The sequence below is a fragment of the Watersipora subatra genome, chromosome 9 (assembly GCF_963576615.1).
Source record: "Watersipora subatra chromosome 9, tzWatSuba1.1, whole genome shotgun sequence".
Lineage (NCBI taxonomy): Eukaryota > Metazoa > Bryozoa > Gymnolaemata > Cheilostomatida > Watersiporidae > Watersipora > Watersipora subatra.
The window spans coordinates 34,492,333-34,519,218 of record NC_088716.1 but is presented as its reverse complement, the minus strand read 5'-3'; the positions used below and the strand labels follow the sequence as shown (position 1 = coordinate 34,519,218).

Sequence of the window (26,886 nt, the reverse complement as noted above, 5' to 3'; positions counted from 1 at the left end):
GTTACTTTAGTATATATTGATTATAAAGGTTACTTTAGTATATATTGGTTATAAAGGTTACTTTAGTATATATTGGTTATACAGGTTACTTTAGTATATATTGGTTATAAAGGTTACTTTAGTATATATTGATTATACAGGTTACTTTAGTATATATTGATTATACAGGTTACTTTAGTATATATTGATTATAAAGGTTACTTTAGTATATATTGATTATAAAGGTTACTTTAGTATATATTGGTTATAAAGGTTACTTTAGTATATATTGATTATACAGGTTACTTTAGTATATATTGATTATACAGGTTACTTTAGTATATATTGATTATAAAGGTTACTTGAGTATATATTGATTATAGAGGTTACTTTAGTATATATTGGTTATAAAGGTTACTTTAGTATATATTGATTATACAGGTTACTTTAGTATATATTGGTTATACAGGTTACTTTAGTATATATTGGTTATAAAGGTTACTTTAGTATATATTGATTATACAGGTTACTTTAGTATATATTGATTTAGTATAACCAATATATACTAAAGTAACCTTTATAATCAATATATACTAAAGTAACCTTTATAATCAATATATACTAAAGTAACCTTTATAATCAACATATACTAAAGTAACCTTTATAATCAATATATACTAAAGTACCCTGTATAACCAATATATACCAAAGTATCCTTTATAACCAATATATACTCAAGTAACCTTTATAATCAATATATACTAAAGTAACCTGTATAATCAATATATACTAAAGTATCCTTTATAATCAATATATACTAAAGTATCCTTTATAATCAATATATACTAAAGTAACCTTTATAATCAATATATACTAAAGTAACCTGTATAATCAATATATACTAAAGTAACCTGTATAATCAATATATACTAAAGTAACCTTTATAATCAATATATACTAAGGTAACCTGTATAACCAATATATACTCAAGTAACCTTTATAATCAATATATACTAAAGTAACCTTTATAACCAATATATACTAAAGTAACCTGTATAACCAACATATACTAAAGTAACCTGTATAACCAATATATACTCAAGTAACCTGTATAATCAATATATACTAAAGTAACCTTTATAACCAATATATACTAAAGTAACCTGTATAACCAATATATACTAAAGTAACCTGTATAATCAATATATACTAAAGTAACCTGTATAATCAATATATACTAAAGTAACCTGTATAACCAACATATACTAAAGTAACCTTTATAATCAATATATACTAAAGTAACCTTTATAATCAATATATACTAACCGTTAGTAGGGTGTCAGACTGGCTTAGTGGTATCATCTTTGACTATCAACCATGGGGTTGGTGGTTCGAGCCCTGCTTAATGCCAATCTGACAAAAAGCTCTCAGCAAGCTTTCAACCCTAAATTGCTGGGTCTTTTGGATCTAGACCTTAACTTGGAGGCCCCGTGTACCACACTGACAATGTGGGCACGTTAAAGATCCACCTCTGTCCTTCGCACATTGGACAAGTGAAATGGTTACCTGGCTCTGTCAGACTGGACGTGTTGCAAAAATGTATCCCTTCAGGTTAATCTGACAGTTCCAGAAAAAGCCCTTGATAAGTGTTAGGATTACCCAAGGTAGCTTACAAAACCTAGTCCTGGTGGTGTGTTTCTCTACTAGAGAACACTACCAAGCATTGTCACTACATGACAGAAGCATGCCATTATTTTTTTTCTAAAGTAACCTAAATAGTATATAACCAATATACTTTTGTTTTTTAAGATTAGGCATAATCATTATATAACATAGTCTATTTGGTTGAAACAACTTGTGTCATTTGATTTCAAAGGTCATCAATGAAAAATTGATGAACTCTATGAATGAGGGGGCGGTACTTGAGATGATGTCACACGCGCAGGAGTTCCAGCAGCTCAAGGTTTGTGTCTCATAATTGCAATGCTTTCGATTAATTGCGAGTTGAACCTTTTCGCCAGTCAGCGCGAGTTGTCTCTCTTTTAGCATCTTTGATTTATTTATTTTTCAGTTGGTTTAGAAATTCTTTCGTTCAAGTTATATATATATATATTCCCTTGCTTTCATTACAATTCTTTATGGCGATTTTGTGATGAACAATAAGCACTGTTCGTCAATTGTGTTATAGACAATGACTATACCTTACCTGTGCGAATAAGACATAGTAAGTGTTCATCCATTTTGCATACATTCACCCAGCATTGTGCACCTGCTTGTAAACCTGTAAATTGGTTGAAAATTCAACAATATTGACAGGTGCGAGATGATGAAATGGAGGAACTTGACAAGCACTTGCAGGATACCTGCTTCTTGCCTGTCAGTGGTGGCTCGGAAAGCACTGAGGGAAAAGTCAATATTCTTCTCCAGGCATTTATCAGCAAACGACTGATAGACAATTTCTCTCTTGTGTCTGACATGTCATATGTAGCTCAGGTTTGCTCATAATACTTCTTTCAGTTCTCTCCTCTTTTTTAGTTTAAAGCAAAATGAACTTTTAATAAGGTTAAATCATCGATCGCAGACTGCAAATATTTTCTTGGTTGAATATTTTAACTATTTTTACATTTTGGCACTAAAGACTCACAGCTAAATTGTTGAGTGTATTTACATGCACATCCTCACACTGTAGAGTGCTACATGTGTTTACATGCACATCCTCACACTGTAGAGTGCTACATGTGTTTGCATGAACATCCTCACACTGTAGAGTGCTACATGTGTTTACATGAACATCCTCACACTGTAGAGTGCTACATGTGTTTACATGCACATCCTCACACTGTAGAGTGCTACATGTGTTTACATGCACATCCTCACACTGTAGAGTGCTACATGTGTTTACATGAACATCCTCACAGTGTAGAGTGCTACATGTATTTACATGCACATCCTCACACTGTAGAGTGCTACATGTATTTACATGCATGCCCTCATACTGTAGAGTGCTACATGTATTTACATACACATCCTCACACTGTAGAGTGCTACATGTATTTACATGCACATCCTCACACTGTAGAGTGCTACATGTATTTACATGCACATCTACACACTGTAGAGTGCTACATGTTTTTACATACACATTCTCACACTGTAGAGTGCTACATGTATTTACATGAACATCCACACACTGTTGAGTGCTGCATGTATTCACATGCACACCCTCACACTGTTGAGTGCTACATGTATTTACATGCACATCCTCACACTGTAGAGTGCGACATGTATTTACATGCACACCCTCACACTGTAGAGTGCTACATGTATTTACATGCACACCCTCACACTGTAGAGTGCTACACGTGTTTACATGTACATCCTAACACTGTAAAGTGCTACATGTATTTACATGCGCGCCCTCATACTGTAGAGTCCTGTGTATATTTGTAGTATCCATTCCGTATCCTGTAAAGCTTTATACACAGTATATATATACTTTATATATACTGTAGAATGCTGGGCGTATCATCAGGGCCCTATTTGACATTGTCATTCGTAAAGGTTGGAGCTTAATGACATCAAGGTTGCTGACTCTGTGTAAGGTCATAGAGCAGCAGCTTTGGGAGTTTGAACATCCGTTGCGCCAGTTCAGCACCCTGCGACCTGATGTGCTCAACAAGTTGGAACAGTTTGACCTTTCCTTGGAGAGGATGCGCGAAATGGACGGCAAGGAGATTGGTATGTTTCATCGAGAGTTGTGAACTCATGTCTAATGACTTCCTCGTTATGCTATCGTCATATGCTATGCTTATATAAGGTCTCCATTTCTAACTTTGGCACAATGTAGATCTACATCCAAACACCACAGTTTTGGTCAGAGTACATCAAAGTTTGTTCAGGTGCCTTTAAGCAAAAGCCTCAGCAAATAGAAGAAAATTTGGTACATGGCATTAAATGCTGGAACCAGCATCTATTGAGACACGGATTAAATATCGGCATTGATTATATTATTATTAAGCTCTCACTGGCCGCACTGTTATAAGGCACAGCTGTGTATTGTCTTTTTATTTACATGTCTTATTAGTTTACTCTCTTCTCTGTTTAGTTACATGTCTTATTAGTTTACTCTCTTCTCAGTTTACTTACATGTCTTATTAGTTTACTCTCTTCTCTGTTTACTTACATGTCTTATTAGTTTACTCTCTTCTCAGTTTACTTACATGTCTTATTAGTTTACTCTCTTCTCTGTTTACTTACATGTCTTATTAGTTTACTCTCTTCTCAGTTTACTTACATGTCTTATTAGTTTACTCTCTTCTCCGTTTACTTACAGGTCTTATTAGTTTACTCTCTTCTCCGTTTACTTACATGTCTTATTAGTTAACTCTCTTCTCTGTTTACTTACATGTCTTATTAGTTTACTCTCTTCTCCGTTTACTTACAGGTCTTATTAGTTTACTCTCTTCTCCGTTTACTTACATGTCTTATTAGTTTACTCTCTTCTCTGTTTACTTACATGTCTGATTAGTTTACTCTCTTCTCTGTTTACTTACATGTCCTATTAGTTTACTCTCTTCTCTGTCTACTTACATTTCTTATTAGTTTACTCTTTTCTCTGTTTAGTTACAGGTCTTATTAGTTTACTCTCTTCTCTGTTTAGTTACAGGTCTTATTAGTTTACTCTCTTCTCCGTTTACTTACATGTCTTATTAGTTTACTCTCTTCTCTGTTTATTTACATGTCTTATTAGTTTACTCTCTTCTCTGTTTACTTACATGTCTTATTAGTTTACTCTCTTCTCTGTCTACTTACATGTCTTATTAGTTTACTCTCTTCTCTGTTTACTTACGTGTCTTATTAGTTTACTCTCTTCTCTGTTTAGTTACAGATCTTACTAGTTTACTCTCTCTCTTACTTTCCTACTGTATATCTTGCAGGTCATATGATCAGGCACGTTAACATGGGATCTGTCATTAAAAAGATGGCTCACACTATTCCTATGCTGCAACTAGAACCATCTGTCCAGCCAATAACAAGGACTGGTATGTGCTTATGCAATTAAATACTGATTTTTTGGTTTTGGTCTTTGTTCTTAAACAAACTATCAAACGTTGTTGATGTTCTTTCATGCACCAATTTTTTCATTCCATTGCCCATCATACTTCACTTGCAGTTTTAATATAGTAAGCATCATCTGCGATGAGCTGTTTAAGGATTTGTCAGGGCGTTGAGTACTTATACTAGGTGGTACAAAGCCTTACGCTACAATGTAAAACATTTAAGAACACCAGACTATGCAGATTAACTCCCAAGAAACTTTGTCCTACTGACCTATGCTTTTTGCATATCTTTATACGCTCATTCTCCCCATAGTGTTGAGGATGAAGCTTGGCATCGCTGCCGACTTCGAATGGGCTGACAGACATCATGGCAATGTTGCTGAGTCTTTCTGGATTTGGGTGGAAGACCCAGACACATTCATGATCTACCATCATGAATATTTTACCATTCAAAAGAAGCAGGTTGGTTACTCAAGGCTTTTTAGGTTCAGTACTTAGATACCAGATACTGTACTTGCTTTTCCTATGGTAACTCCTAATTCCTATGGTGACATTTCTCACCCAACCTTTTCTGGAATTCCCACTAGTTTCTATTATATAAAAATGTGTAATGACGTAGGTCGTGCGCAAAGAACCCCTCAGCCTCATCTTTACCATTCCAATAAAAGAACCACTGCCCAGCCAATACATAGTTCATTGCTCCTCTGACCGATGGCTTGGCTCTGATTCTTCTGTACCTGTATCATTCAAGCATCTGATCCTTCCTGAGAGACATCCCCCACATACAAGTATGTTTCAATATATTTGCATTATGCTATAATGTAGCATAAGAACAACTAATTACAAATAAATGGACACCACATGCTGATCAATTATGTTGACCGCTATTGGTAAGGGTCTGACATAGGAGACATTCATCCCCACAAATTCTGTCACTCATGTAATATACCGTAACATCAAAACTTGAATCTACCATGTAGATACTATGTAGATACCTGTATAGCACACGCTTCTATCACCAGTGAATTTGATTATGTATGAAGCATAAAATAAGTTTCTCTGACAATGTATGTTTACCATGTAAGTAAGTAGGTAAGTAAGTAAATAGGTAAGTAATTTGACACACTTTACTAGGCAAAAGCGTATTTTTAACATAAAATGTTTTTGCTACAACAAAGATAAAATGTCTGTAGCAGTGATTCATAGATATAGATAACCCAAGTTGCATTTTCTTTGTACAACAAAGTGGCAGTATTACATCTCCACTTAATGTTAGTATTACATCCCAACTTAATGTCAGTATTACATCTCTACTTAATGTCCGTATTACATCTCTACTTAATGTCAGTATTACATCTCTACTTAATGTCAGTATTACATCTCTACTTAATGTCAGTATTACATCTCCACTTATTGTCAGTATTACATCTCTACTTAATGTCAGTATTACATCTCTACTTAATGTCAGTATTACATCTCTACTTAATGTCAGTATTACATCTCTACTTAATGTCAGTATTACATCTCTACTTAATGTCAGTATTACATCTCTACTTAATGTCAGTATTACATCTCTACTTAATGTCAGTATTACATCTCTACTTAATGTCAGTATTACATCTCTACTTAATGTCAGTATTACATCTCTACTCAATGTCAGTATTACATCTCTACTTAATGTCTGTATTACATCTCTACTTATTGTCAGTATTATATATCTACTTAATGTCAGTATTACATCTCTACGTAATGTCAGTATTACATCTCTACTTAATGTCAGTATTACATCTCTACTTAATGTCAGTATTACATCTCTACTTAATGTCAGTATTACATCTCTACTTAATGTCAGTATTACATCTCTACTTAATGTCAGTATTACATCTCTACTTAATGTCAGTATTACATCTCTACTTAATGTCAGTATTACATCTCTATTTAATGTCAGTATTATATCTCTACTTAATGTCAGTATTACATCTCTACTTAATGTCAATATTACATCTCTACTTAATGTCAGTATTACATCTCTACTTAATGTCAGTATTACATCTCTACTTAATGTCAGTATTACATCTCCACTTAATGTCTGTATTACATCTCTACTTAATGTCAGTATTACATCTCTACTTAATGTCAGTATTACATCTCCACTTATTGTCAGTATTACATCTCTACTTAATGTCAGTATTACATCTCCACTTAATGTCAGTATTACATCTCTACTTAATGTCAGTATTACATTTCTACATAATGTCAGTATTACATCTCCACTTAATGTCAGTATTACATCTCTACTTAATGTCAGTATTACATCTCTACTTAATGTCAGTATTACATCTCTACTTAATGTCAGTATTACATCTCTACTTAATGTCAGTATTACATCTCTACTTAATGTCAGTATTACATCTCTACTCAATGTCAGTATTACATCTCTACTTAATGTCTGTATTACATCTCTACTTATTGTCAGTATTATATCTCTACTTAATGTCAGTATTACATCTCTACGTAATGTCAGTATTACATCTCTACTTAATGTCAGTATTACATCTCTACTTATTGTCAGTATTACATCTCTACTTAATGTCAGTATTACATCTCTACTCAATGTCAGTATTACATCTCTACTTAATGTCAGTATTACATCTCTACTTATTTTCAGTATTACACCTCCACTTAATGTCAGTATTACATCTCTACTTAATGTCAGTATTACATTTCTACTCAATGTCAGTATTACATCTCTACTTAATGTCAGTATTACATCTCTACTTAATGTCAGTATTACATCTCCACTTAATGTCTGTATTACATCTCTACTTAATGTCTGTATTACATCTCTACTTATTGTCAGTATTACATCTCTATTTAATGTCAGTATTATATCTCTACTTAATGTCAGTATTACATTTCTACTTAATGTCAGTATTACATCTCTACTTAATGTCAGTATTACATCTCTACTTAATGTCAGTATTACATCTCTACTTAATGTCAGTATTACACTTCCACTTAATGTCAGTATTACATCTCTACTTAATGTCTGTATTACACCTCCACTTAATGTCAGTATTACATCCCTACTTTTTGTTAGTATTACACCCCTACTAAATATCAGTATTACATCTCTACTCATCGATAGTGTTCAGTTTTTATACAAATTAACATGTTGTTACGTATGCCTGTAATTTGTTGCAATAGCTTGATATTAATCAACATGTTTTTTGCACCAGTTTTCCTGTCAGTTTTGGAAGAGTGATTTTTTAATTGGCTGTTCCTGATGAGCAATGTGCTTCAACCAATATGACATTTACCATTTGCGAAATCCTTTTTTGGTTGTTGACCGACTTACCTTTGAATACTTTGGCTGCTATAATTTGTCTACTTTACACATCTTGGATTTTTCAACTGTTGACGAATGCCTGTAACAAGAAGAGAGAGGTTACCAGGTCCACCATGATTATTCGATACGTTCCAGAAATTTAGTCGATTAGTGCGAAGTGACTAACATAGCATGAATTATCTCTGCGTAGATCTGCTTGACCTCCAGCCCCTACCTGTAGCTGCTTTAGGAGAAGCAAAACTGGCAGACCTATATAAGTTTAGCCATTTCAATCCGGTGCAGACACAGATATTTCACACGCTCTACCACACTGACACCAATGTACTCCTCGGTGAGTCTATTTATCTACTAGCTACTAAGATCATACAAGTACGTCCAAATATTTGTGATGCAATGATGCAGCATGAGAACATTTATTCACAAATAAATAGAAACCACAAAGAAATGTTGACCAATCATCTTGACCAGCAAGGGCAAAGTAATTAGTAATTGATCAGTAAGTTATCAGTAAGTGATCAGTAAGTGATCAGTAAGTGATCAGTAAGTTGTCAGTAACTGATCAAAAAGTGATCAAACACTTGATCAGTAAGTGAACCGCTGGGGATCAGTAAGTTATTAGTAAGTGATTACTAGGTGATTACTAAGTGATTAGTAGGTGATTAGTAAGTGATCAGTAAGGGATTAGTTAGTAATCAGGAAGGGATTAGTAAGTATACATCTATTCGCATACTTGCTACATGATTATTTCGCTTGCAAAGTTATTTCTTCTTCTATTTAGTCTATACTTTAATTCAAGGTTAATTTACAGTTTTGTCTGAAACACTGAAATATCAAAAGCCATATGATAGAACCCAAATTCACTGCATGTTAGCTACAAACTTCTTGTACTTACTATGGAACAGTCATACTAGCTGCAAAATGGTTATATCTATCATGTAACAGTAATACGCTTATTCAAAATCTCATTCTTTTTCTTCATTATAAACAACAGTAGACTTTTATTCCTGAGTATGTCATATATATTCACCAGTAGACTTATATATCTGAGCCTGTAATGCGTATACAACAGTAGACTTATATTTCCGAGTATGTCATGTATATACAACAGTAGACTTATATATTTGAGTATGTCATGTATGTACAACAATAGACTTATATATCCGAGTATGTCATGTATATACAGCAATAGACTTATATTTCTGAGTATGTCATGTATATACAACAGTAGACATATTTCTGAATGTGCCAGGCGTATCCACCAGTAGACTTATATTTCTGAGTATGTCATTTTGTCATATACAACAGTGACCTTGTATTTCGTCGTCTTTGAGCTCACTGAGCACAAAGTGTTAGGACTAAATATAGCTAAATAGTGGCTAAATAGTTTCTGACAGACGACAGGGATGGCTAAATAGTCTCTGACAGACGACAGGGATGGCTAAATAGTCTCTGACAGACGACAGATGTGGCTAAATAGTCTCTGACAGATGACAGAGATAGCTAAATAGTCTCTGACAGACGACAGGGGTGGCTAAATCGTCTCTGACAGACGACAGGGATAGCTAAATAGTCTCTGACAGATGACAGGGATGGCTAAATAATTTCTGACGGATGACAGGGATAGCTAAATAGTCTCTGACAGACGACAGGGATGGCTAAATAGTCTCTGACAGACGACAGGGGTGGCTAAATAGTCTCTGACAGATGACAGGGATGGCTAAATAGTCTCTGACAGACGACAGGGGTGGCTAAATCGTCTCTGACAGACGACAGGGATAGCTAAATAGTCTCTGACAGATGACAGGGATGGCTAAATAATTTCTGACGGATGACAGGGATAGCTAAATAGTCTCTGACAGACGACAGGGATGGCTAAATAGTCTCTGACAGACGACAGGGGTGGCTAAATAGTCTCTGACAGATGACAGGGATGGCTAAATAGTCTCTGACAGACGACAGGGGTGGCTAAATCGTCTCTGACAGACGACAGGGATAGCTAAATAGTCTCTGACAGATGACAGGGATAGCTAAATAGTCTCTGACAGACGACAGAGATAGCTAAATATGGTTGAAAAGTCATCATTTCTGGGAGTCAATAACAAATTAACAAATGATAACTTTGAAATATATTTTTGTTTGGTGACATCAAACTCTGCATTCCGCCAACAGGTCAAGTTACCTGGATAACTTCAAAACTACTGAGGCCAAGTGTCAGATTTTATCTTTAAAATAACTAAAACCCAAAAACAGTTATCCTTCATTGGAAGGACTTATGCTTACTTGTATCTGTCGGTAATGGTTGGTATTCGACTCATTTACACCACCTGACACTTTAAGGTGGCATTGTATCGTTACATGGTAAGTAGTTGCTGGAGATAGACTCAACTTACTATGCGACTTTCCTTTTGTTGGGCAGGTGCTCCTACGGGTTCAGGAAAGACTGTAGCTGCGGAATTGGCTATATTTCGTCTTTTCATGAAGTATCCGGGACAGAAGGCTGTATATATTGCGCCACTCAAAGCCCTTGTCAGGGAACGCATTGATGACTGGAAAGCTCGAATTGAGAGGAAACTGGGCAAAAAGTACTTTTCATCAATACTATTCCTTTGAACAGGCTGCCAAATATCAAGTTTTATTGGTTTGGGTACTCAGTAAGACATTGACTGGAGTAATCTGGTTGGATTGATGTCTCTTGCGCCTTGAGGCTACTCAAATGTGCACTGAGTGTAAAATCTAAATTTGAGCGCTAAATCACTGTTAAAATATAGTTATAAATAATAATTCAAATCGAATGAAATTCTTCAATTCTTTATAGCTATGTCAACAATTTAAGCACTAGTACAACATATATTGAGTAAATAGGAGTATTACTTTTTTAGGTAAATAATTGCTTATGCGAAACCATCAAAATTTGTTAAAAGCATATTTTTTTTGGTTAAAATTTTCTGAGAACTCATTTATATTTCCAAATTTTGATAAAATTCATCTTTTGAGTTTAAACAGTCTGTTTGTCAGTCTTTATGAAAGTAGATACCCATTGATTAAGTTTGGATTGTTCATTTAGTTAAACTGCACAACCTTTTAAAGACGTACTAAACAGTCTAAATCTCATATATATACAAACAGTGAGTATCAGCTAGTCCCATGATCACATTCGCTTATCACCTTCACCATGAACAATGTTTTCTTTTGTTCATGATGAGGTATGATGATAGTTGTTGTGATTTCATTTCTATCACCTTGTTGCTGTGGACTTGAGATTGGACCATGCCGTCGACTTGTATGTTGTTTTTGAAATGGTTGTCGTCGTTATAGTTAACAAAGGTCTCAAGCACTTATGGTTGACCCTTGTTTTCAAAAGCTCTTTGAAGGCCTCGCATTGTTTTTCAATGAGCTCACCTGCTTTCATAAATGTAGACAAAAATGATTTGCTAATAAAAAGAAATTGTTCATATTCTTTTAACTTAGAATATGCTATTCACACAACTGGTACCAATAATAAGCAGTTATAACAAAAACTATTACGTTATGAGGCATTATGTTAGCCCCACAGCCAAAAGTTTCATGACTGACCGGCGGGATTTAGATAAATTGGCCATAAAATATTTTGTAATCACAAACAAATTCGTGATACCAACTTATTGAACGGGATATGCAATTATCATAAGACAAATCGTAAAGTTCTGACAGCCGACTACAGGACATGCTGACATCTGACTACTAGACATGCTGACAGCTGACCACTAGACATACTGACAGCTGACTACTAGACATGCTGACAGCTGACTACTAGACATGCTGACAGCTGACTACTAGACATGCTGACAGCTGACTACTAGACATGCTGACAGCTGACTACTAGACATACTGACAGCTGACTACTAGACATGCTGACAGCTGACTACTAGACATACAGACAGCTGACTACTAGACATGCTGACAGCTGACTACTAGACATGCTGACAGCTGACTACTAGACATACTGCCAGCTGATTACTAGACATACTGACAGCTGATTACTAGACATGCTGACAGCTGATTTTTAAAACTGATTAACTAATACAATATTGATTGGGACTAAAACTAAAAAAGTGACTTTACATTACTCAATGGCTGGTTAAGAAGGTTGGTCCTCATTGTGCAAGATTGCGTGTTAAATGGCAACCTATTTGGTGAACAAGTAAAATGCATCATACGGTGGTTGGTTGCTATAAATGATTCTGTTGACTTTCTATCAGGGTGGTTGAGATGACAGGGGATATCGCACCAGACATGAGGGCAATCGCTGCTGCTGATCTCATCGTAACAACTCCAGAGAAGTGGGACGGTGTCAGCCGGTCATGGCAGAACAGGAACTATGTTCAGAAAGTCACTCTGGTCATCATAGACGAGATTCATTTACTGGGTAGGATTTATCTTCTCGTGTATGCAAAAGTCATCTTGAGTTCTTATTTCTTGCAGTTATAATTATTTTGTAAAAGCATCTTGGCCTCTTACCAATCTCTCGCCCTCTCACCAGCCTGTCACCATTCTCTCCAACAACATGTAGTTGTTGGAGAGGCTGGTGAGAAGCTGGGAGAATTCCAACAACATGTAGTCGTTGGAATTTCCACATACATGTAGTTCCTTGAGAAGTTGTAAACACCAAAATTTTGTGTACATTAACTGATAATTGACAGATTTTTCGGAAATCTAAAACAGCCGATACATGGTAAAAAATTTGCCAAGTCGAAATGTTTTGAAAGGTTGGCTGAGCCGCAGTTTGAACTTGCTGAATTTGGAAATGATTGTATGGCTGTGACAATCAATTATTGTCGATCGAGTTCTATTGCAATTTTGTTGAAATAAGAATGATAAAGGTATTTGTGCCTTTAATACCCATGAACTGTGTTTATTCACCAAGCAAATTGTCAGTCAAACAAATTGACCCAAAGCAAAAACAAGTTATCAGTTTGAGTTCACACAGCTTTAGATTACTAATTTTTTAAAAACTGCTCAGCTTATTTCTTGAAGTCTTTTACCGTGTCTATGGAGTGTCATTAAAACCTGCATAAGCAAAGCTCAATGGTTTGAAGCTTTGCTAAGGTTTTAATGGTTTGTCCAGGAATAGCTGAGAAGTTCAGCTGATTCTGTGATAAAGAATAAGCTATAATGGAGGGTTTAAATGTTTTAAAACATTCCCTCTGCGATGTCTTTGTTCTCCAGTCAATTGGCCTGCCAATGTTATAGACTGACATGAATTCATTGACGAGCCAACAATCAGCGTAGTTTACTTTGTAAGGACTTATAGTACATCAATTAACTATTTTTCAATTCATCGACTTTTCTTCACATCTATGTTGAAAAGCCAAATCTTCTGAGATCTAGTTTTTGTCTCTGATTTCGTAAAAACCTCTAGTTTTCAGGTTATGTGTTACAGTACGTGCTCCTACAACATAAGTATTCCGTTCCAGGAACATTATTTCGTAGGGATTTTACGTTATAAGATGTTATATGAACAGTAAAATACATTTTAATTGCTTAATCTTTTCCAAGATCTTTCCAAACTTACCCCTTGCATAAAGGAATGCATTTAATGCATAAAATTTCCTTTATGCATTTATGCATGCATAAAGGAAAGACTTGACTTAACTTTTTTACTTTGTGGGCTGTACCATAACTGCAGCATTATTAGTTTGCATCGACAACTTTTCTCCTTTTTATGATCAATCTCACTGGTTTTATATATATATATATATATATATGTATATAGTACTTTATTGGCAATAATTTCATTTCACAAATGGAAATGTTTTTCAAATTAGGCCATACAACAATAGTAAAACAAAAAAAGGGAAAAAAGCAACAGTTAGCCATTAAAATTGAATAAATAGTCTGACAAATAGTGTTTAAAATGCCTTTCTCTGCTAAGAGAACGGATATTTGGTGGAAGATTGTTAAAGCAGCTGGCAATGACATTTTCAAAATGATTGTTAGTGATTGTATGAAATTTGTTCACATCACGTAAATTGAAATGAGTTGAGAACCTGTAATTGTCATGTAAAAAACGAGGACACAAACCATGAAAAATCTTGAAACATTGAATTGAAGTAAAATAAATATTTAGCATAGGCAGAGTAAGAAGACGCAGAGATTTGGAAAGATCATTTGTTGGAATAATATATGCAGGCATATGATGTAAATTTGCAATGAGTCGAAATGCTCTTTTTTGCAACAAAAATAAATCCTTAGTGACATATCTTGGAGCTAAATTATAATAATATAATATAAATAATATGGCAAAATATAAACTGATATAGTTTTATATAGTTTTATATAGTGGATATATGTTTTTTAGACCATTATTGCAGTAATTCTACAATAATCTGATAATAGCGCACATCTTCGTCATTCATTTACAATGATTTGCTTATTTTTCTTAACAGAAAAGTGTATTCTGCAAAGTAAAACTAATAACAAACATTTTATACGTCTGCAATAAAGCAAAATAGCAAAATATTTTACAAAAAGCGGTACTTTCTGTGCTTCGTCTATCAGTATTCAGGAGTCAAGGTTAGGATAAAAGATAACTTTCGACGATACTCCAACTTGTGACATTTGGATTTTGAACCGACGCTGTAACAACTGCACCAATCGATTGCATCTGTATTTATGAACAATGCACAGCTACCCTAATCTCTGTTTTGTCGACACATTTGATGATCTATCATGACGAACTAGATTGTTGCAAAGTTTGTATATATAATAGGTATAACGCTATACGCATGTCATTTTTTCTTTCGTAAGTGCGGCGAAAATGATTAATGTTCAAGTCGAATTTGAGAACTCGCCCGACTTGGCACTGGACGTATATAGAATTTTTTACGTCGTAGGAAGCAAAAACTTACCATAAATTTTTTATGTTTTCTGGAGTTTACGTTGTAAGAAATATACATTATAGGAGCGTTTACTGCATATGGTACTAGGACCTTTTACATTGTAGTTACATAGCTCTAGCCAATAGCAAACAGCAACAAAGTTCAATGCTCTATGGAATTTGGTGTTCCCATTTGAAATCTTTTATAGACATGCAAATGTTTAAACAATTGGAGTCTATGAATTGTCAACCTCACCATGCTGTAATGGTCGCAAGGTTACTTTTAACAAACTTAGTATCTTAAACATTAGTAAAGTAGGACTAAGATTCACTCTTTTACTAAGCGCTTAAAGTTCTGTTTTGCAGCTATGACATAAACTACTCAATTACAGTTTAAATTTTTTATATCATAGCTAGTATGGATGCTGCTGTAACAACTTTTGTGGGAAACACGAAAGATGTGCAGGCCTCACCAAAGATTTCTATTGTAGTTCGAAAAATTAAACTATAAACTGAAGTTTACAACTGGATTATGCTGGATTCACATAGGCTGATTTACTTTTAAAATAGGTCTAGGGACACTGCACACGGGGTACAATAATATTTTTCTATAGTACTGTCTATTATGTGTTCAATACTGTCTATTATGTGTTCAATACTGTCTAATATGTGTTCAAGACTGTCTAATATGTGTTCAATACTGTCTAATATGTGTTCAATACTGTCTAATATGTGTTCAATACTGTCTAATATGTGTTCAATACTGTCTAATATGTCTTCAATACTGTCTAATATGTGTTCAATAATGTCTAATATGTGTTCAATACTGTTTGAAATTACATGTAGGGGCTGACCGAGGTCCAGTGTTGGAAGTGGTTGTTTCTCGTACAAATTTCATTTCTGCAACGACGGGACACAAAGTGAGAGTTGTCGGACTTTCAACTGCACTCGCTAATGCAAGGGACCTCGCTGATTGGCTTTGTATCACAGAGGTATAATCTACATGTATATATTTAGCCTGGCACATCGCCAATGACTAATTTGAGTACCTTACTATCCGCATTGCTAATCTTACTAATAAAAGCAAACTTTCGAGCACTGTTGGGTAATCCAGAGTGCTGTGCGTATATATTGCTGAGATAACGATTCATATCACCTCATGAATCATTGCTACTTGCGTAGCTCAATTGTTAAAGATATCGCCTGGTTATCGGGAGATCAAATCCAGCATGAACCGAATCTTTCATTCCTAGATTTTAATAGCTATATCTAGACACACCGAACTATAGATTTTAATAGCTATATCTAGACACACTGAACTATAGATTTTAATAGCTATATCTAGACACACCGAACTATAGATTTTAATAGCTATATCTAGACACACCGAACTATAGATTTTAATAGCTATATCTAGACACACCCAACTATAGATTTTAATAGCTATATCTAGACACACCGAACTATAGATTTTAATAGCTATATCTAGACACACCCAACTATAGATTTTAATAGCTATATCTAGACACACCGAACTATAGATTTTAATAGCTATATCTAGACACACCCAACTATAGATTTTAATAGCTATATCTAGACACGCCCAACTATAGATTTTAATAGCTATATCTAGACACACCGAACTATAGATTTTAATAGCTATATCTAGACACACCGAACTATAGATTTTGAGACTTCTCACGATTATATGTTTCTCAAATTTTGTTGGCAAATGTTGCTATATTTCAAATACAAATAAACTTTCTGTCTAAATAATCTTTTATTACCCAGGCAAAGCCGGGCATTCACGTAGTATGAATATAAATCTCAGTGTTTGTGCTTGTCAGTTTGTTGTTTGTTGTTCGTGCGTCCAGTTACAACGATATAGTTATAGAAATAAAAAATCCACTTTGCACCTCCAGTTCTGGCGACAAGTGAGCTAACCCATTAAGCCATAGGGATACAATGGAGTAATTGTACACAAACTTATTACATCGGTTGAAATACGCATATTGACGTTACGTGGTGCGTAACATCACATGAACTGGCTTCACAGCTCACACTTTCAACGCTCTTATTATAGTGAGTTTAGCATTAAAAGCATGCTCAAGAAATTACGGTCAAGTTACTCACATTAACCAATTTGCCAATTTTCTCATTGGCTAATTTGTCAACTTAGCCAATGGCAACTACATTACCCGCTACTTTTTATAAGTTGGGTTTTTATTGCCCGTACAACGCTGTGCATTCAACTAGTAGTTAGAATGTCAGAGGTCATTGTTCGAACAGTCTTTGATGACTGCTCTAACTTTTCATTTACAGGAAGATGTAGATTGGTTATTATTTTTGCGTAAAATAAAGGAGGTGAGGAGTGGTGCATTGTGGTGAAAGGTGGTGAGGTATATTGAGGTGTAGTATGGTATAATAAGTTGTATTGAGGGATAGATAGGTGTATTGAGGGATAATGAGGTTTATTGAGGTATAGTGAGGTGTAGTGCTGCACGATATCGTTGCATGTACATTCGATTATTTGGTCTCAAAATATATCGAGTATCGAAAAATATCGAACATTGGAGTTGTCTTCTTTCGATATAGTGTTAGACTTTAACATGAACGATATGAAACGATATTGGTTAATATCGGTTGACAAACAGGAGTTGTCACCTCGTTATAATAAAGAGAACCGACAACTCCATTTTTACAAAATAAAGTGCCGATATTTCGATAAAATATCGGCTTCGATATTCATATCGACTTAAAAACTGGCCAAATATAAAATCGTCCACTGAAATATATCGTCATATCGAATTATATCGTGTTATCGGGCAGCACTAGTGAGGTGTATAGAGGTGTAGTGAGGTATAGTGAGGTGTATTGAAGTGTATTAAGGTATAATGAGGTGTATTGAAGTATATAGAGTTATATTGAGGTATAGTTAGGTATAATGAGGTTTATTGAGGTGTATTGAGGTATATTGAGGTGTAGTGAAGTGTATTGCAGTAAAATAAGGTTTAGTATAATGAGTATAGTGATATTTCTTCTTTCAAACACTTTTTCCTGTTATTTATAGTCTGGACTTTTCAATTTTCGGCCTAGTGTGCGTCCTGTGCCTCTTGAGGTACATATCTCAGGGTTTCCTGGGAAACACTACTGCCCAAGGATGGCAACAATGAACAGGCCATGTTTCAAAGGTTAGTTGTTGCTTCTCAAACCCTGATATGTAACAGACATGCAGATTACCTGACACACCTGATGATCACACCCAGCCACATATGGTCCGCTGTATCTAGATTGATAGCATGTTTACTTCTCCATCAGACCCTTTAACCAGTACATCTCTAGATGAGTTACTGATTCTACTCGACTGTTTGTAGCTAGCGTTCACGTTTCGTAGATTTGAGGCTAGTTACATGTTATGAGAAGAGCTTAGGCTAGTAGCGTATTATCAAAAGAATGGAGACTAGATGAATGCTGTAAGGAAATCCGAGGCTAGGCTTATGTTGTGAAATGAGTAAAGACTAGTCTCTTTTCAGCTGAAATATTGCAAATCATTATAAAATCATTTTGATTTTTTGATTGGATCCTTTTATAAATCAAGTTTCTTGGTGCCAAAGCCTTATTGCTCTGTGCCAAAGCCTTATTGCTCTGTGCTAAGGCCTTATTGCTCTGTGAAAAATGTTAAACCCGAGTAAGTGAATGATAGACTAACATATGTCACACGATACAATTTGTTTCTTTCCATTTGTGTTCCATTTCCTGATTGATAGCATGGACCAAACCTGGATCGTTAAAACATGTTTCAATTGCTAATATTAATAAGACCTCATAAGCTATGGAAAAAAGCTCTTGGCCCTTCTGGAAGTCAAGGTTTTTTGAGCAGACTGAAATATTATAGCAGAAAAGGCCAGATTTGCAGTACTGTATCATGCCTATTTATTGTCTAGCGATAAAACAACACTCTCCTGAGAAGCCTGTGCTAATATTTGTCTCCTCTCGGCGACAGACGCGTCTTACAGCCCTGGAACTTATATCGTTGCTTGCAACTGATGATAGACCTAAACAGTGGCTGCATACACCAGAAGAAGAGGTTGGTAAGCCAGACATTGGTTAGAAAATTAGGTATATGATCTCTTGTTATTGTGAGAGTAATCCTGGAAGTACTGCGGTCGGCTGCAACGGGACAAGGTTTTTGTTGATTTTGTAAAGACTGACCATATGTCACTACATCTGTGTGATGTTGCCAGCCAGTAAGCTCTGTATCTTCTGGGCGTTGGTCAGGTCCAAAAAGCGAAGAATATATGCACCCTGCTGTCTATTGTACTCCTGGCCATGGGAATAGACAAGTAGGGAATTGATGTGGTGACATGATGCAAAACAATTTAGCTATGTTGTTTAGCTATGTTGTATAAAAGCTCATTGCACTCATTGATATATTTGCTACAGTTTGCAGCCAAAACTAGATTTTCATGTGCATTAGAAGAGGAGTTGTGAGCGTCGATTTATTGTAAGCTGAAATTAGATTACTGCGATGATGCTATCAAATAATATGCTATGAGTCTGCAAATCTATTAGTTATATAACAATAATCTATCAAATTCTACAAATGTATATTCATGAACGAGTGACTTAAAGAACCAAATTTATAATACATGCATAAACCAAAATAACAATTTTTAAAACAAAAATACTTGCATCGCTTGCTCGGCCATTAGCGTTCTGGTTGTTGCTTTCGATGGAGCGAACATCTTTTGATTGTTTAATACCTTCCCCAATGTTTTCTGACCTCAATTCTTTTTCTGCAATTAGTGGATATTAGTGTCCAAACAGTTTTTTTAGATGAGCAAAACTTTTACGCTTTGCATTCCGCACAAATAATGATAAACCTTCAACCAAGCATGCTTATTAACCGAAACTTTTCGCGTAAGACTAGCTGTTCATATACCATCGTAAATGTAAGCCATTTTTCATATACTTCAAAGTATCAAGACCGCTTTAAACAAGGAACTATTAAACAAGGAGCTATTATTAGCCTGATACAGTTATTAATTATTTCTATGCTGTTCCTTTCTAAGTTCTAATGAAAACAACGAACCGCCTTAGAGTTGAACAACGAGAGAATTAATTGTTATTAGCGTTACTGAGTCATTATTAGTACGATTTTTTGGACCTATTTCTACTGATCGCTTGCTATTATGAGTTCGTAACGATCAATGTCAAAGTGGTGGTCAAATGGAAGTGGCATTCAAATTGAGTTTTTATGGTTGCTAAAGTTACATTAGCTCTGAATCTTTATCGACACCTCTACCTAAACGCGTTCCATGTTAATTATCACCCAGGACCCTTTCTCTTATATTCTACGATTAAAGCGAAGTGAAAACAACAATTTTGCGTTAATAGATACTTTTTAGTTTTTTTATGTAATGTTTCATTCTTTTACATTAACTAGTGAAATGCCCAGGCGTTGCACCATTAGTCTGGCACATTGTCAATGATTAATTTGAGTAAGCTAGTAACCCATTGCTAAAATTACTGATAAGAGCCGTGAGAGCAAGCATAAAAAGGATGTTGCGTCGTAACGGTGAGCGGTATGCATATTTTCACCCACATGGCGACATATATCACCCAATGAATCCATCAATCTCCGTAGCTCAATGATTTAGCATATCGTCTGTGGAATTGAAGGTTCTGAGATTAAGTCTTATGCAATACGGGGTCTTCATTACAAAATTTTAATAGCTATAGCTGGACAAACCAAATCACACACAGACTTTGAGATTTATATAAATTGATATACATATTTTTGCATGAAGCATTTCTCATCGGTTTATACATTGTATAAGATACTTGTTATTAAGTTTGGGGTTTTTGAACAAATTAAAGAAAATATAGTTTATGCTCGGTTCAACTTATGAAGGTTTCAACTTGCTGGGAAAATGGCTGCATAGATTTACACTGTGTCTCACAATTTGACTTCACCTATTTTTACTGGTTTATGTAGATTATGAACATTATATCTGGCATGAAAGATACAAATTTGAAACTGACTCTGGCTTTTGGAATTGGAATTCATCATGCAGGTCTTCATGAAAGAGACAGAAAAACTGTTGAGGAGCTTTTTGTTAATCAAAAGATTCAGGTGAGACTGTCATACCTGTCTTTACCACTGGGCTAACCTCTAGTGGTACTCGGTGTCACTGGCTATGTACTGTCCAACCTATAGGGGTACTCGATATCACTGGCTATGTGCTGTCCAACCTATAGGGGTACTCGATATCACTGGCTATGTACTGTCCAACCTATAGGGGTACTCGATATCACTGTTTATGTACTGTCCAACCTATAGAGGTACTCAATGTTGCTGACTATATGTGCTGTCCAACCTATAGAGGTACTCGGTGTCACTGGCTATGTACTGTCCAACCTATAGGGGTACTCGATGTCACTGTCTATGTGCTGTCTAACCTATAGGGGTACTCGATATCACTGGCTATGTGCTGTCCAACCTATAGAGATACTCGGTGTCACTGGCTATGTACTGTCCAACCTATAGGGGTACTCGATATCACTGGCTATGTGCTGTCCAACCTATAGAGATACTCGGTGTCACCGGCTATGTACTGTCCAACCTATAGGGGTACTCGATATTACTGGCTATGTGCTGTCCAACCTATAGGGGTACTCGATGTCACTGTCTATGTGCTGTCTAACCTATAGAGGTACTCAATGTCACTGGCTATGTACTGTCCAACCTATAGAGGTACTCAATGTTGCTGACTATATGTGCTGTCCAACCTATAGAGGTACTCGGTGTCACTGGCTATGTACTGTCCAACCTATAGGGGTACTCGATGTCACTGTCTATGTGCTGTCTAACCTATAGGGGTACTCGATGTCACTGTCTATGTGCTGTCTAACCTATAGAGGTACTCAATGTCACTGGCTATGTACTGTCCAACCTATAGGGGTACTCGATGTCACTGTCTATGTGCTGTCTAACCTATAGAGGTACTCAATGTCACTGGCTATGTACTGTCCAACCTATAGAGGTACTCAATGTTGCTGACTATATGTGCTGTCCAACCAATAGAGGTACTCGGTGTCACTGGCTATGTACTGTCCAACCTATAGGGGTACTCGATGTCACTGTCTATGTGCTGTCTAACCTATAGAGGTACTTGATGTCACTGGCTATGTACTGTCCAACCTATAGGGGTACTTGATGTCACTGGCTATGTACTGTCCAACCAATAGGGGTACTTGATGTCACTGTCTATGTGCTGTCTAACCTATAGAGGTACTCAATGTCACTGGCTATGTACTGTCCAACCTATAGAGGTACTCAATGTTGCTGACTATATGTGCTGTCCAACCTATAGAGGTACTCGGTGTCACTGGCTATGTACTGTCCAACCTATAGGGGTACTCGATGTCACTGGCTATGTAGGGCCTACTGTCTAACCTATAGAGGTACTCAATGTCACTGGCTATGTACTGTCCAACCTATAGAGGTACTCAATGTTGCTGACTATATGTGCTGTCCAACCTATAGAGGTACTCGGTGTCACTGGCTATGTACTGTCCAACCTATAGGGGTACTCGATGTCACTGGCTATGTGCTGTCTAACCTATAGGGGTACTCAATGTCACTGGCTGTGTGCTGTCCAACCTATAGAGGTACTCGTTGTTAATGGCTATGTGCTGTCCAACCTATAGGGGTACTTGATGTCACTGTCTATGTGCTGTCTAACCTATAGGGTTACTCGGTGCTACTGGCTATGTGCTGTCCAACCTATAGAGGTACTCGGTGTCACTGGCTATGTAGTGTCCAACCTATAGGGGTACTCGTTGTCACTGTCTATGTGCTGTCTAATCTATAGAGATACTCGGTGTCATTGGCTATGTACTGTCCAACCTATAGGGGTACTTGATGTCACTGTCTATGTGCTGTCTAACCTATAGAGGTACTCGATGTCACTGGCTATGTACTGTCCAACCTATAGAGATAGTCGGTGTCACTGGCTATGTACTGTCCAACCTATAAGGCTACTCGATGTCACTGGCTATGTACTGTCCAACCTATGGAGATACTCGGTGTCACTGGCTATGTACTGTCCAACCTATAGAGATACTCGGTGTCACTGGCTATGTACTGTCCAACCTATAAGGCTACTCGATGTCACTGGCTATGTACTGTCCAACCTATAGTGGTACTCGATGTCACCGGTTATGCACTGTCACTGAATATGTGCTGTCATTTCTTATGTGCTATCATTGGTTATTTACCGTCATTAGTTATGCCCTGTCTAATCTATGGGTTACATAAGTTTATTATTTGCAGATTCTTGTGGCCACTTCCACCCTAGCCTGGGGCGTTAACTTTCCAGCCCATCTGGTAATTGTGAAGGGTACAGAATATTTTGATGGCAAAGTTAAGCGTTACGTTGACTTCCCAATCACAGGTAGGATTTCTGACTACGCATTAAGTAATTAAGGAACAAGCAAGATGTAGACAAGTGGCTTTCTTGCACACAAACTAAATAACTAGAAATTCCCCTGTCATACAGCCCACGATCAAAGTGATAATGGAAACAAAAAGGGTACTACTGGTTGAGAAATGCAATATTAGCAGTCAAATGGCACCGCAGTGCAATAGGAGAACTGCAATGGTAGCTGCAATGGTTGCTGTGATGTACTGGGTGTTATTATGTACAACAAACAGCAATAATGAAAGGAAAATATTATATGTCTATATCTCTCCCCTGCAGTAGGAAAAATGCAATATTAGAAGTAAAATGGCAAGCTGCTGTGTAATATAATATACACAGGCTGGGGGGCTGTATATCATTGGCCATAGCAACCAATATCAAGAAGTTGTGATATTTATCTAGATTTCTGTATTTACATCTAAAAAAGTTATGCTGAATTTAAAAATCTACACAGATTTTAGCTGGTATTCAGATTTTAACATATTGCATACCATCGGTCACTATATACTTCGATTTTGTAAATTCGAATGATTATTCTTATAACTAAATCTTATAATAATTCTTATAAAATCGAATAATTATTTTTACAATTAAATATTGTAATAATCTTATAAGAATCGTTAGAAACAAATATCACCGTCATTTCCTTTACTTTCACCGCTTTGAACATCGGTTACAATACCAAAGTACTCAAAAGTTTCCAAAATGTCAGTTACTTTGAAATCGGCAAAAAAGAAACGATTTCTGTACTTCTACGTTAATTACAGAAACCTTCGACAATCGGTCAATGGTATAGACTGGTGAAATGTGCACGTTTTTCTCGTGAAATGCGCACGGCTTAATGGTTCTACTCTCTGTCACACCGCCTTATCGGCGTTTCGTTGGCCGGGCTTAATTTTGCTTCAAAAAAGCTTGTCAAGTTTTTATTTCGATTTTAGGCCAAATTAATCTGTCTATGTATGTATAATCCGATCATATGGGTAAGTTGTAAGATATTGCAGAAACTTTTCAAAGACTTGGTAACATATTTAAATATGTTTATATGTGTTTTGTATCATTATTATACTTAAACGACTCTACACAAAAATGGTTAAATTTTTGATGGGATTATTGTACAAGGGTTTGGTAATGGCCGTTGACGGATAATTTTTCGTGAGTTGTGTGCACATATGCATTTACCATGAAGCTCCCAAACAATCGCTTCGCTCGTGTTTGGTCGTGGGAATATTCAAATTTTCTATTTGTTTTGCTTGTAGTTGTTAATAAAGAGCAGTTTTGTGGGTTTTGTTGCTACAAATGACCGAGGGAATAGCACCACGACACCAACCCACAGTACCAAAATTTTGCATAATAATTCTTTCGCTGCAAACTGATAAATAGATGTCTTTTTACCCATTATTTTCTTTTGCTAAAAGGTGCATTGGTTGGAGAACAGAGCCTTTTACCTTTAACTACTTTAATTCCAAGCTTTATTTCTTTACTCGACTACTCTAATCAAATTTGGCATAAGTTTGCTAAGTTGACATACGTCACCTCTAAGGGTATCGTTTAAGTGTATGCAGTGCCTAATAATACCTGAGCACACTTATTATTTCTTGCCATAACTTTGCGTGTCTATTGAAAAAGCTTGCGCTTGCTAACCATTGTTTTGGCTCGAGCCTAAATAGATGTTCACTTTTCATAGATGTGCTGCAAATGATGGGTCGTGCTGGGAGGCCACAGTTTGATGACCATGGCGTGGCGGTCATTTTTGTGCATGATGTGAAAAAACATTTCTACAAGAAGTTTCTCTATGAACCATTTCCTGTTGAGTCAAGGTGAGTAGTTAATTGATGCATGTGTTATAGATTAATGGATTATAAGTTTATAGATTTTAGGTCATAGATTATAGATTGCAGATTATTGATCATGGATACAGTATCTCATCTGAAGGTTCAAGGGTAGCTCCAGGCCAACTCGAATGTGATCAGGCCTGTATTCACTGGTTGTAAGTTGAGGCGGCTAATGTTAGGCGACTATTTATGAACACCTAGGGGTGTGGAGGGGGGCGGTGTAAGCCCCCAACAGGTTTCTCTCATGTAGGGCCTCAGCCGGGCCTCTCACGTGAAGTTTTCAAAAATTTTATCAGAAAGTATCAACATTTTTCTATTTTTTGAGATTTGTTTTGTTTTAGGTGCTGTGACTGACGAGACGCTTTCAAATTAAAATAGGCAAAACTTGACCGCAGTTAACACGCTCAGAAAAAAGACATCTTTTTTTTGAGCGTTTTAACAAAGATCAATTTTGCAGATTTTATTTCAAGTTCATTCGGAAGTTTCCACGCTTTCGATGGGACATGGCCAAGCGGGTGTTTGGTAAAACCTGATCTTTTGCAAACCTTTATAAAAGTCGTTAACAAGAATATTTTGCCGCTGATGATGATAATAATGACGCCTAAGAACTACTAAAAGTTGATGTTTGTCTTATCGGCTTGGAATGAAGTGATATTCTACAGCGATAAGAACCGTGTCCATGGCCGTTGGGCAAATAACTTATCGAATAAATGATGTTGAGGTCGAGTTATCTGAAGCAATTTATCATTGCGTTGGAACGGACCAAACAAATCCGTTCGAGTTAACCTTGTGTTTGAGATGAAATGTTACATTTTATCCGGGTTTGACTGTACTTATCCGTGAAAAATTCTCAAAAAGTTGGGGCGACTCAGCCGCCCAGCCGCCCCAGGGAATACCGGCCTGAATGTGATACATCAGGTATTGCATTCCAATTAATTATATGTTCTACCTTGATTGGAGAAAGGTATGAGAAAACTGGAGTATTCTTATGGATGGCCTGTGACACTTCTGCAGGGGTTCTGTATTCAGAAGATTTGTAGTACCTCTACAGCGCTAAAGCGCTTTTACTAAGGGTCTCTAAACCCTCTACAACAGTCTTTAATATTTCTACAGAGGTCTTTCTTTTCGTACTTCTAGAGAGGCCTCTAGTACTTTTACAGATGTTCCTAGTATCGCTACAGAGGTCTATCGTACCTCTACAGAAGTTTTTTGTACTTCTACAGATGTGTCTACTACCTCTACATAGGTTTCTAGTAGTTCTACAGCGGTCTTTAGTACTTCTAGAAAGGTCTCTAGTATTTTTAAAGAGGTCCCTAGTATCTCT

General features: G+C 36.2%; 1 protein-coding gene across 1 annotated transcript in view; it reads left to right on the top strand.

The window, feature by feature from the left end:
* LOC137405400 (activating signal cointegrator 1 complex subunit 3-like) overlaps nucleotides 1-26,886 on the top strand; it is a 242,727-nt gene that overhangs the window by 21,706 nt on the left and 194,135 nt on the right. Inside the window, exons 13-27 of the mRNA XM_068091649.1 lie at nucleotides 1,856-1,942; nucleotides 2,296-2,472; nucleotides 3,492-3,717; nucleotides 4,917-5,021; nucleotides 5,353-5,501; nucleotides 5,659-5,827; nucleotides 8,579-8,719; nucleotides 10,805-10,970; nucleotides 12,627-12,793; nucleotides 16,091-16,236; nucleotides 18,315-18,435; nucleotides 19,189-19,331; nucleotides 21,243-21,380; nucleotides 23,583-23,703; nucleotides 25,415-25,547. Of these exons, the coding sequence (XP_067947750.1) occupies nucleotides 1,856-1,942; nucleotides 2,296-2,472; nucleotides 3,492-3,717; nucleotides 4,917-5,021; nucleotides 5,353-5,501; nucleotides 5,659-5,827; nucleotides 8,579-8,719; nucleotides 10,805-10,970; nucleotides 12,627-12,793; nucleotides 16,091-16,236; nucleotides 18,315-18,435; nucleotides 19,189-19,331; nucleotides 21,243-21,380; nucleotides 23,583-23,703; nucleotides 25,415-25,547 (2,189 nt within the window). The remainder of the gene's footprint in view (nucleotides 1-1,855; nucleotides 1,943-2,295; nucleotides 2,473-3,491; nucleotides 3,718-4,916; nucleotides 5,022-5,352; nucleotides 5,502-5,658; nucleotides 5,828-8,578; nucleotides 8,720-10,804; nucleotides 10,971-12,626; nucleotides 12,794-16,090; nucleotides 16,237-18,314; nucleotides 18,436-19,188; nucleotides 19,332-21,242; nucleotides 21,381-23,582; nucleotides 23,704-25,414; nucleotides 25,548-26,886) is intronic.